Below are 11,733 nucleotides of genomic sequence, written 5' to 3' on the forward strand. Positions count from 1 at the left end.
ATGGCGGAGGGAAAGAAGGAGTTTCTGAGTCTGGACGTCCTGCATTTCAGACTCCTGTACCTCCGGCCTGAGGGGAGGAGAGTGAACAGTTTGTGTTGGGGGTGGGTGGAGTCCTTGATGATGGAGGCAGCCCTCCGGTGGACTCTGTGTCTGTAGATGCTCTGCAGAGAGAGCAGGGGAGTCCTGGTGATCTTGGACGCAGTCTTCACCACTCTCTGCAGGAGTTAACGGTCCATGATGGTGGTGCTGCCGTACCACACGGTGATGCAGCCGGTTAGGATGGACTCAACAACGCAGCTGTAGAAGTTGGTGAGGATTTTTGACAACATGCCAAACCTCCTCAGCCTCCTCAGGAAATACAGCCGTTGCTGGGCCTTCCTCAGCAGCTGTGTGGTGTTCAGTGTCCAGCTGAGGTCCTCATTGATGTGGACCCCCAGGTATTTGAAGCTGCTCACCCTCTCCACTTCCTGACCTCGGATGAGCAGTGGCTGATGAGGGCTCCTCTCCTTCCTCATGTGCACTATCATCTCCTTAGTCTTGTCCGTGTTGAGGGTGAGGTTGTTGTCCACCTCCCTCCTGTAGGATGCTTCGTCTCCACCGGTGATGCGTCCTATCACAGCGGTGTCGTCTGCAAACTTCAGGATGGTGTTGTCCTTGTGGGAGGCAACACAGTCGTGGGTGAACAGGGTGTAGAGGATGGGGCTGAGGACACACCCCTGAGGTGTGCCGATGTTGGTGATGATGCTGGCTGAAGTCCCATGCACTTTTTCTAAACCTGCACCATAGAAAGCGTCCTGACAGACAACAATTTGTACTAAACTCATAACTTTCTACGCTATCTAATTACTGTAAAATTCATACCGATCATATTGTTAATTCTCACTGCATGTGTTTTGTATTTACAGATACAAAACATTTTAGTATTTTAATACTTAAGTTTAGCATATTAGTATATTTCTTACTCTATTGTTAGATTTGTCCTAAAGATTCAAGTGTACAGTACAGAAACAGGTTTCCCTGTACAATGAAAATCTTACTTTACCATCCACACTGAATGCCTTACACATAAGCCATGTTGAACTGTGTACGATCGTGTATGTGACAATACAACTTTGAAACAACTAACGCTCAAACTCCTGCTTCCAATCTGCCCCTTGAACATCCACTTGAACGCTCTCCAGTGCCGTACATCTACTGCGCTTTAGCGCCACATCCGCCAAGTGCAGAAAGCAGAACAGATGGTGGTGAATGAATCCTAAAGACGACCATATGCCATCAAAAGGTTTTGTAAAAGGACTGAACTGAATTTGAAGAAACTAATTTAGTCCAGTGGTTCCCAACCTCCAGATATCATCTATAATAATAATAATAATAATACATTTTATTTATAGGCGCCTTTCAAGGCACTCAAGGACACCGTACAACACAGTTAAAAACAAACAGTGAAAAAGCAAGTTAAAAAGTCAAAAAATTTAAAAAACCAAGGGGTGGAAGATCTGCAGAGTGATGTTACAGTGAGTAGGCTTGTTTAAACAGGTAGGTTTTGAGGTGAGATTTGAAGATGGTCAAAGTATTGATGTTCCTGATGTCCGGTGGGAGGACGACACACAGATTTTTTACTTGAGGGGAGGGGGAGACAGAGGAGTTGGCGATGGTGAAGGTGAAACTGTTAGCTTTTGTGAGGGTGGATTTGGTACCAATGAGGAGAACTTCGGTTTTGTCACTGTTGAGTTTGAGAAAGTTGGAGGAGAACCAGGAGTTGATTTCTTGCAGGCAGTCACAGAGGGAGGTGGGAGGTAGGGAGGAGGTGGGTTTGGTGGAAAGGTAGAGCTGGGTGTCGTCTGCATAGCAATAAAAGTGAATGTTATATTTACGGAAAATGTGGCCAAGGGGGAGGAGATAGATGATGAAAAGTATAGGTCCAAGGACAGAACCCTGGGGAACACCGGAAGAGATGGGAGATGGCTGGGATGAAAATGTTTTTATGGTACATGTTCCTGCAATATATAACATAAGAAAAACCTTCTAACACTGGTGGACTAACAGACTGCTCTCTGTGTCCGGGCTGAAAACATTTGCACAGTAATGTGTATGTATTTACATTTGCAATGTCTGAATCTTATTCAACATCTACATTCATCTAAACTGTGGTGAAACGTGCATGATGTTGCTGGATTGATGTCGATCTGATGATCACAAAGTGTTTCACCGTCTGTTTTTGCTGTGAACCTCACACACCCACGACACAGGACTCCTGCTACTCTTTAGCTGGACGCTAGCAGAGCTGCATGAGATGATGAATGAGAGGGGAAAGAGGTAATGAAGTTGTTCTGTGTTCTTTTATAGAATAGATATTTATAGAGGTAGAGCAGGTGATTCTACCTCTGTAGGACAGTTATCTAAAAGAAACCATGTGAGAAATTGGGAGGTGAAAACGACCACACAGCTCAAATAGCTGCTAACTGGTTTGACAAAGCATTGGATCTTATTTTATATATCGAATCTTAAATCTGAAAAAATCTAGCAGTGGCTAAATATTCCCTTCTGAAATGTAATGCAAGAATAAAGAGAGAAAAATGCTGATGCACAACGGTACTTCAGTGAATACCTTAGTGACTTCCTCACTCTATTCTATGTTTCTATACAGCATAACCTCAAAAACAAAACACATCAAGCAGATAAAAAGAGGGTGATTTATTTTATTTTACAAGACAGACGAGACGTTCTGTTGGCTAAGAAAGGTCGAGCATGTTTGGGGTTCAGCAGGCGGACCTCCATTTGTTAGAGACTCGACTAAAAACTCCTCATTTCATACTTCTTTATGATCTGCCGACTTTTTCATTAGATGGCTTTTGTGTTATTGTGACATAGAAAGACCACTGACACTGAAATCACACTCTACCTGTGTGTATTTATCACACTGCATGCTGTTAATCACTCGCTCAGGCAAAGCATCAGTCTTAACCCTTCAATAACGTTCAGATGAATATTGGATCTTTGCCTCCCGACAGTTTCATCCACCAAAGCAGCAAACAGTGGATTAAATCCTGTGGATCAGAAAAACCTTTGGGGTGGCGATGCAGCTCTGAGATGGGTGTGTGTTTCCCTCATAGCTGCAGACAACAGAGTGAGGAACCAAAACATGTTTCCTTACTGCCTTTAAGCAACAGAAGCTACAGCCGGCTGGGGAGGTGCTTCTGTTAAGACGGTTTAGAATTACAAGCTCCTACCTAAAGACTGTAGACACGTTTTCTTTCTATTTAATGATACAGGCACAAAAATAAATTTGATTGATTTTTAAATCCTTTTAGCACAGCCTTGGCCACTTTTGATCTATCCAAACTGGGGGAAACCGTTCGTTTCTACCCGTTTGGTTAGAAAAATATTCAAATCAGTGCCACAAAGGGCTAAAATCACCCTTTGTCACCATTTCTGCACCAGTTTTTCCATGTTGAAGCAGAAAGAATCAGCAGCCACAGCCTCTCCTTTTAAAAAGGATGACCAATTTCTCTCCACCGGTCTCAGTCGCCATTCGACATGAGGCGGCGAATGTACAACTCCAGGATTTTCACTGAAAACTGATCATTTCCTTGCAGAAAGCTGCTTTGAAGAATGACTGCGCTAACCACAGGAAAGGCTTTAGGAAGATCAAACCAAATGCTAACAAAGGTACAAAATGATTGAAAATGATGATTACAGTGTGGCAGCTGTGATTTCTGGGTGAAAGTGAACTGTACTGTGTGGAAGGAGGCGTTTAAGGTTGAGAAATGACATCCAGCAGCTTGTTGGCTTCATGTGTGACACCAGACGAACCACAGCAGAGCTCCTCGAAAGCAGGAAACTGCAGAGGCGGCTTACGCCATGCTGGTGGGAAGCAGAGGGAGAGAGAGAGAAGATGGTTGAAATCACAGGAAAATGGACATGTAAAGGCTCACTGTTTCTGTAAGACGGGACTCAAGTTACTTCCTGTGACTTATTTTCAGATTAAACAGGACACCAGGAGACTCGGAGATGGACTGTAAACCAGTGCTACCACTGATGAACGTGCACAGGTGCGACGGAGCCTAAACCACTGAAGGAAGACCAATAATCAGATTTTCCAACCAAACAATTGGGGGCATTTATTTGCTTATTGTGATCATTTCAGTTGTGCTTCAGAAAGATGGGAGTGAGAGTGTGTGTGTGTGCAGACCACTTCAAATCGAGAACAGAACCAAAGAACAGAACTCTTAGTTTAGACTTTAGCTGGTAGTCCGAGTTTACGGTGTACACATCCTACATATATTTATGAACACACACGTGTTTAAACGGAAACAGGTACACTCTCCGTATGGTGCTTTAAAGGGAAGAAAACCCGATAATGTGAAGTCACTTGTAAGAGGCTATAATCTGGGAGCAGCGGGTCAGATTCCATCTACGTCCAGCACATTCAGAGCAGAAGCATTCATTCGTTCGGAGCCGCTCTCTCGGCCCCCTGATGGATGGAGTCCAACAGTAAATAAAATAAAATCTATGAAAATAATATACACACTTTTCAGCTGCGTTTTTTTTGGTCACCAAGTATGTCTGCTGCTGAAGACAAAGCTTTGACACCAGTGAACGTGAACAGTTGAGGCCATTAAAACCAAAACAAAGCTGAAATTTGCTCTGAAGAGCTGCAGTCAGGTGAGAAATCTCCATGGTTTCCTCACAGAACAACAGTTTCAAGTCTTTATGCTAAGCTATACTAGCTGCTGGCTGTAGCTTCATGGCACAGACGTGACAGGAGTATCCATCCAACTGTCCAGCTAGAATCTAGAAATAAGCTGACAATGACGACGAGTTGCCTTCATCTGAAATACTTCCCATGATTCATTTTTAGGCGAGAAATTAACTTTAATTTCACGATTCCTTAAAGCAGAAAATTCATCCGAGGGTCTGAATGACAGACGGAGTGAAGATCACGTGAACCTGCAGGCAGCAGAGACGCAACAACATGGCCTCCAGAAGACGTCCGCTGACAGGTGGCGTGAGAGATTCAAAAAGTTAAAGCTGTAAAGTCAAACTAGGCTGCAAGCAGGGAGTAGTTTTAAAATGAACAGATGGTTGCCTGTGTGTGTGTGCAGACATTTTTTTTAGGCTGTGAGGACGAAGAAAAGCATCACCCATGGTAATCTCAAGTGTCTCAGTGTGTGTGTGTGTGTGTGATGAACAGGTGTAAATGAACCTGTCTGTTCCACAGGTGTTGTGAAGGAGTGTTACAATCATTTCTGCGTGATTGTGCGTTTAAAAAAAAAAAAAAAAAAAGAAATATGTGGGTCAAACACGATCTTCCACTTAATCCTTATTAACTTTGTTAGGTTGTTTACATCTTGTTTCAGGTGCACAGATGACGAAGACAAACAAACCTGTAAAATCAGCATAGTGAGACAGAAATAAAGAGGTTGGACAGTGTGTGTGTGTGTGTGTGTGTGTGTGTGTGTGTGTGTGTGTGTGTGGTGTGTGTGTGTGTGTGTGTGTGGTGTGTGTGTGTGGTGTGTGTGTGTGTGTGTGGGAGCCACCTGTCGATCAGCGAGTCCCTCATGCTGGTGGCGATGGCGGAGGGCTGCGCCGTGTCGCTGAGTCTGAACACGCTCTCGATGACCGACAGCTCAGTGCTGGTGGTGTCCAGGCCGCAGAACGCGCACCAGTCGTTGACCACCATCCCCGCCGCGATCACCTCGCTCCCCCGGTTCACGGTGCCGGCCTGAACAGGGAGTGAAACCACCGTTATTGAACGAGCCATTTGCTCCTATTCTCTCCTGCTGACTGATTGTAGGGACGCCCTTCTGTGGTTGTTCGAAATGAAGAGACGACAACAAGACGCATTCAGGAACTTTATGTCGTTCACGAGCTCGGGTGTTAAAGCCAGATGGACGTGACCTTTCCTTGGACCGAACAGGCAAAGCGGAGCCACGAACGCTGACTTAAGGACAGCAACCATACCATCTATGGTACATGTTCCTGCAACGTGTAGCATAAGAGAAACCTTCTAACATCGATGGACCAAAACATGAGATACACGACACCAAAACACACTCAGAAGCCCAAATGCAGCATCCTCAGAGAAAAAGGACCACAGAGTGCTCTCTGCGTCAGGATCGAGCTGCCCGGCGCCGGTGACACGCCGCCTATCTTGACCTTGATCGCATGGCGGCTACCTCGCTGACCTGCTGCTGCTGCTGCTGCTGCTATCTGCCTCCACGTCTGTCTACATGGAGTTTGCTTTTGGTGATGGCCACCGAATAAAAGCCTCGAGCCACAGAAACGCTGCAGGGCTTTTCATTTTAAACCGATTTTTAAAAAATAAACATGTATTGTGCTGTGCAAAAGTCCCAATATTTGGTGTGGCCACCCTTTGCCTCTCTGGACCGATGAGCTGCAGCAGAAGGCAGTTTGTTCACCGAGGGGCTAGAAAGCTCCATGATACAATACCAGCCGACATCCACAGATCATCTGTGGTTAGTTGTGTGAGGTGAGGGCATTAGCTAAATCAGGTTCATTTTCCAAATCCCTTCTAAAAAGACACTTTTATAAACAGGCTTTATGTAAGTTTAGTCCCCATCACTATTATTTAGGATTTCTGATCTGTGTCTAATTGCACAAGTTTACTTCATATTACCTTTTATTCCATTTTGTTGTTGCTGCTTTGGGGTTTTATTGTATAAAAAAACACTTTGTAGCCTTTGTTTTTTAAAAATAAATATCTATAACTAAAGTCATCAATCAGAACTATTACTACTTTTCTACTACTAATAATAATAATTATTGTTCTGTCTAGTTGCTCTTCACTGCCTCACAGGAAGCGTTTTATGGTTTACGCCTCCTGTTACTTGTGTAAATCTTTATCTCATTGCTTCTCCACACTGTCTCGGAGGTTTGGCTGCTCTGTGATGTCGGCAGCTCAAACACGGGGGGGAGGCGAAGGACACCGCCATCAACCAATCAAACTGCACATAAGGCTGCCAGTTAAAATCGAGCCGTAGGATGGTGAAGATGTGAAGTCAAGCTGTGAAGTTAGCCTCCTCCCCACCCGTCACTCACCACCAGGGGGACTTGCAGCAGGGACGACAGCTCGTCCTGGTCTTCTATGGACGTCTTCGGGTGGACGAGGCCGCCCTGGTTGCTGAATGCGCAGTAGGAGCCGACCAGGACCTGCTCCGCCACCGTCTGACGGAAAACCTCCACCTTCAGAGTGTCTGCGAGGATCTCCTCTGTCTCCTGATTGGAAGGGAGGGAGAGCATGTATTCATAACAGAGATACTGTCTGCAACTTTACTGCTTATTTCTTTTAATCACAAGAGCGTGTGAACTGTAGCTTAACCCATGAATGTCTTGATTAGAAGCCACGGCCCATTTAGTTTAGAAGAGAAACCACAGATTCATTTAGCTAATGATGATTTTTTGACCTTTATTTAATAATATTTAATTAAGATAAAAACACCAAAAGTACACAATAAACAAGAATTAAGGAAACAGAAGAATCATAGAAAATATCAGATAATGAGGCTTTCGAGCTCCGAGGGGAACGCAAGCCTGTATTTAAGGGCAGATTGCAGTGGATATTAAATCAATGATAATTAAAGAGAAAAGCTAATCCATCTGTGAACATAAGGATTATACTTTTCTTCATAAATGACAAAAAAAACAACTTTTAATTAACTAAACTAACACTGTCACAGGCTCAGCCCCCCCCATGAGCCTCCGAGGTGTACAGTTGTGTGTGTCCGTCTCACCCTGTCGAGGTCGGGGTGGACCAGCGCTACGTAGTCGTTGCAGGCGATGACGTTACCGAGAGCGGACAGCCTCTCCTCGACCCTCTGGATCCTCACGGCGTCCGGCAGGCAGTTCCTGATGTGCTGCAGCTCCTGGTCTGTCGTGTTGTTGGGCACCAGGAGGCCGTGACGGTTCCCTGAGTTCAGGACGAGAAACAGAAAAGTCAGAAAGTCAGGAACACCGACATGCCTGTGTTGGTAAAGTTCTCATGCCTGCAGATACAGGAAAGTGTTGGAGTGTTGAATAAGTTTTGGGACCAGAGAAAGTGGAAAAATTTAACAAAAACAAGGACAGATGAAAATCAAAGGATGAAAAAAAAGATGCTGTTGAAAAGTGTGTGTGTGTGTGTGTGTGTGTGTGTGTGTGTGTGTGTGTGCGCTCCAGAGCCTTATACTCACCCACACACATCCTGCCTATGATGCGGCAGCCTGCTATGGAAGCGTGAACCACTGGGATGGTTTCTGATAGCTCCCCTTCAAACACACTGCGGTCACACAAACAACAGCAGCCTGTCACTTCTCCAGTCACTGAACCACGCTGGCTTTTCTTTCCTCAGCCAGCTGATAACCACTCACCACTCAGCCAAAAGACAAAACAGTTCTTCACATTAAATCTTAATGTGTAAAACGACAACGACGTTTGCTCAAACCAGACTAAACTACTGAATTTTGAGCAGCACAGGTCGGTTCAGGAGAGTGGGATTGTGTTGTTGTGACTGCGTACTGGATCACCAACATGCTGAATTACAAAGGGGACCCCCCTGATTCTTGAAATATATGAAACCATGTTCCTCCTGGTATCCATGTTTGCCTACGTGGAGGGAAACTTTAATTTATCAGATTTTCCAATGAGGTTTGGTGCGGCACTGCCTCCATTTCTGCAACAAGATTGGCATGGTTTACTTATCATTCATTCATTAAATATTTTTACAGATATTTCAAAGTTTAAAGATTTGGATACATTGAACGACATTAGTTTGTTTTTCCCGCCGAGAGGGACATTTTAAAGATAAATAATCAAGTTTAACGCAGCTTCTGGTGGACAAAACAAATCATGACGCTGTTTCTAAATAACCTACTTTTGGCATTTGTGTTCTCGACACTTAACAGCCTAAACACACACACACACACACACAGTGACATATCTGCATATAAGCTAATATCATGGGTTAGGGTTAGGGGTCCTGTGTTTAGAACTCAGACCGAAATGTGGGAGAAACGTGGCAATCCGGATCAAACGGTGTTAACATGAAGAGGGAGACCTGACATCGTGCCGTCATAGCATTTCACAGTACCTGTAATTGTTACTGCCGCATTGACGTGTAAGCAGCGTTTTAATGTAGCTGTCCGAATGGGGCTCATTAACCTGCTGGTCAAAGTGTAGAGGATCAATATTCAGATTTTACGGAGAGACGCCCTTAAATTTTTAGTAAATCATCTTGTGTGAGAAAAGATTCTTTAAAATCGTCACCTTGCTGTGTCAAAAGTAAAGACCACAGGGCTTCTAGTGTGAGGACAGCATCAATATTAACTTTATATCCGAACACCCAAACACGTGTGCTGATGTCAGAGGAAGGAAACTGCACTTTGTCATCTACATTACAGCTTATCTCTGCAGACACAGAGATTGTTCACTTCACTGGACAGACAGACAGGCAGACAGGCAGACAGATCCATGCCTCCATAAGTGTCTAAAAACTAATCAAGCCACGTGTCATTTACGGCCAAAAGGCCAAACTTCACCTGTAGAAGTTCTCGGAGCCGCCGATGGCCACCAGGCAGTACGTGTTGGTCAGTTTGGCGAAGCAGCCGATCTCGTTGTTTTTCTCAAACGACGCTCTCACAGCCATGGTGGTGATGATGATGATGAAGAAGACGATGATGATGACTGATGATGAGGAGGAGGAGGAGGGTGGCTTCTGATCCTGGAACAGCACACGTTGTTTTAGAAACACGGAGCTTTGTGAGCTGTTGGCAAAAACGCAACAAAGTTATTTACGATGTGAGCAGCTGACACAGTTAGCCGGGCTAACCGGGCTAACCAGGCTAAGCTAGCTAGTTTTCTAGTTTTCTAAAGTTCACGGACGTTAAACGCGTCGCTTTAGCGCCTCGTTTTATCGACGAGCCGCTTCGACTTAATGTGCAGTCGGGCCTGTTTTTAAACAACTCCAGATATTCACTAAACACGACATAAAATTACCTGAGTTTGGTTCCTTTCCACTCAACGTGCGTGGTGATTCCCCACAACCCCACGTGTTCCGCTTCCGCTTTAGGGTCAACGTGGTGACGTAGGACGTACCATGCGTAAAAAAAAAAAAAAAAAAATACAATGAACTTTAGCAAAGATGCCGCATGTTTTCATTTATCCTATTAAAAGGTACTTTTTTGACACGAACACCGAACTTTTTCCATATTTTGTTTAGTTTTGACACAAAATAATTGCTCTCTGTCATCGGTTGTCTATTTTACGCAGGAAATATAAAGTCATAAACATTTCTTGATATTTAGGGGCAGAACAAAAAGCATAATAATAAGAGTAAAAGAACTGAAGCAGTCAATAATTAAAAATACAGATTTAAAATATAGATTTACGATACAAAATATGATACATACATTTAAAACGTGTAAAATTTTGATAAATAAATGTGGAAAAGTTAACAATACGAAAAAATAAAGGTGCAAAGTGCACAGAAAAAAGAAATTAAACTGTGTTTTAATGTGATGCATTAGTCAGATGTGGAGACGACATTAGTGTCCGCAAACATACATATAACTTTTGTGGCATATTTACATATATATGTAGTTATTGCTATAAGCACACAGGCGCATACAGGTGTGCCATCCATATAAACAATGGACAGCATACAGTGCCTGTGCACAGGTCAAACTCTTACTGTAAAGAAGAATAGAAGCAGTGCAGGGCTGAGTGGGAGGGCTGCAATAAATATTCTAATAGAATTCATTACTAAACCAAACGGTGGGTGCATGGACAGCATGTGTGTCTGTTTGCTGTGCAGCCTGAACAGTTTTCTATTTGAATAAACATGTTATTGGACGCACTGTATGAACAGTAATATGTATAATATTATATATATATATATAATGATATTTCTCTCTGCTTTCATGGCCTCAGATTTGTCTCCGTCACGTTTTTGTTTTGTTTTTTTCTGATGATTTTGGAGAGCAAGGAGGCGACTTGAAGTAAATAAAAACAAATAAATAAATCTCCAAATCGCCTTCCCTCCTCACTAACCTGCATAGCAACTGCAGGCGCTGCCGTCCTCTTCCTCTTCCCTCGTGCAGCACCGCCAATCACGTCGGCCTCTCCGCGTGACGTCCCGTTTGTTGACATCTTCCATTAGCTCACCACCTGTGTGACGTCACTGCAGCAGGTCTGGGCCGACCAGGAGGAGGAGGAGGAGACAAAGAGCTTGAGAGGTGAGGAGGTGTCACTCCTTCCTGTTTCTGTCTGCTCACATTCAACGTCTGCTTTTCCTACACTTGTAGTTGCTGTTGCTAGCTGATTTATATTCACTTGGGCGATTAGCACAAAGGTGAGTTCAAGCCTTATTGGAATGAAACGGGAAATATCTGTGGCATTAAGTGGATTGAACCTGGCTGGTCTGGAAAATCAACTGGTTATTTTCTGCTGCGTGAGACACCGTTTCAAGCAGGGCTGCCAGAGTGGCGGACCCCGCCACAACGATGTCAGTGAAGTTTTCTTTCTCTTTTATAATTTATTTTACACTGCAGTGTTCATTTTGTTCTCCATATTTGGCATTTTTACCCTGCATATTGCATTGGTACATTTTATAGTGTATATTACATTTTATATTTATTTACCTTCGTTTTAGTCATTTATTTATTTACCTTGCAATTTTTTTCTTGCTAATTCTTATTGATCTGGTACTTACAACATTTTCTACATTTTTTGCTTATT

General features: G+C 43.7%; 1 protein-coding gene across 1 annotated transcript; it reads right to left on the bottom strand.

The window, feature by feature from the left end:
* Positions 1 to 2,679: 2,679 nt before the first annotated feature.
* Positions 2,680 to 10,049, bottom strand: eif6 (eukaryotic translation initiation factor 6). The gene is made up of 7 exons (XM_070850740.1): positions 9,994 to 10,049; positions 9,537 to 9,761; positions 8,193 to 8,278; positions 7,755 to 7,930; positions 7,063 to 7,239; positions 5,541 to 5,725; positions 2,680 to 3,864 (listed from the first exon to the last, which is right to left on the bottom strand). Exons 2-7 carry the CDS (start codon positions 9,641 to 9,643, stop codon positions 3,855 to 3,857), a joined length of 741 nt encoding a protein of 246 aa, XP_070706841.1. The 5' UTR covers positions 9,644 to 9,761; positions 9,994 to 10,049; the 3' UTR covers positions 2,680 to 3,854.
* Between the last annotated feature and the right edge of the window lie 1,684 nt (positions 10,050 to 11,733).

Source organism: Pempheris klunzingeri, chromosome 2, assembly GCF_042242105.1.
Source record: "Pempheris klunzingeri isolate RE-2024b chromosome 2, fPemKlu1.hap1, whole genome shotgun sequence".
NCBI classification, from domain to species: Eukaryota; Metazoa; Chordata; class Actinopteri; order Acropomatiformes; family Pempheridae; genus Pempheris; species Pempheris klunzingeri.

Bases quoted from the DNA above. Each gene is read 5' to 3' on its own strand.
- eif6 (XM_070850740.1), bottom strand. From the start codon at position 9,643: ATGGCTGTGAGAGCGTCGTTTGAGAAAAACAACGAGATCGGCTGCTTC. The intron at 7,240-7,754 runs GTGAGACGGACA...CCTTCCAATCAG, and splicing joins TCCACCCCGACCTCGACAGG to GAGACAGAGGAGATCCTCGC. The intron at 5,726-7,062 runs GTGAGTGACGGG...CTCCCTGTTCAG, and splicing joins TGCTGCAAGTCCCCCTGGTG to GCCGGCACCGTGAACCGGGG.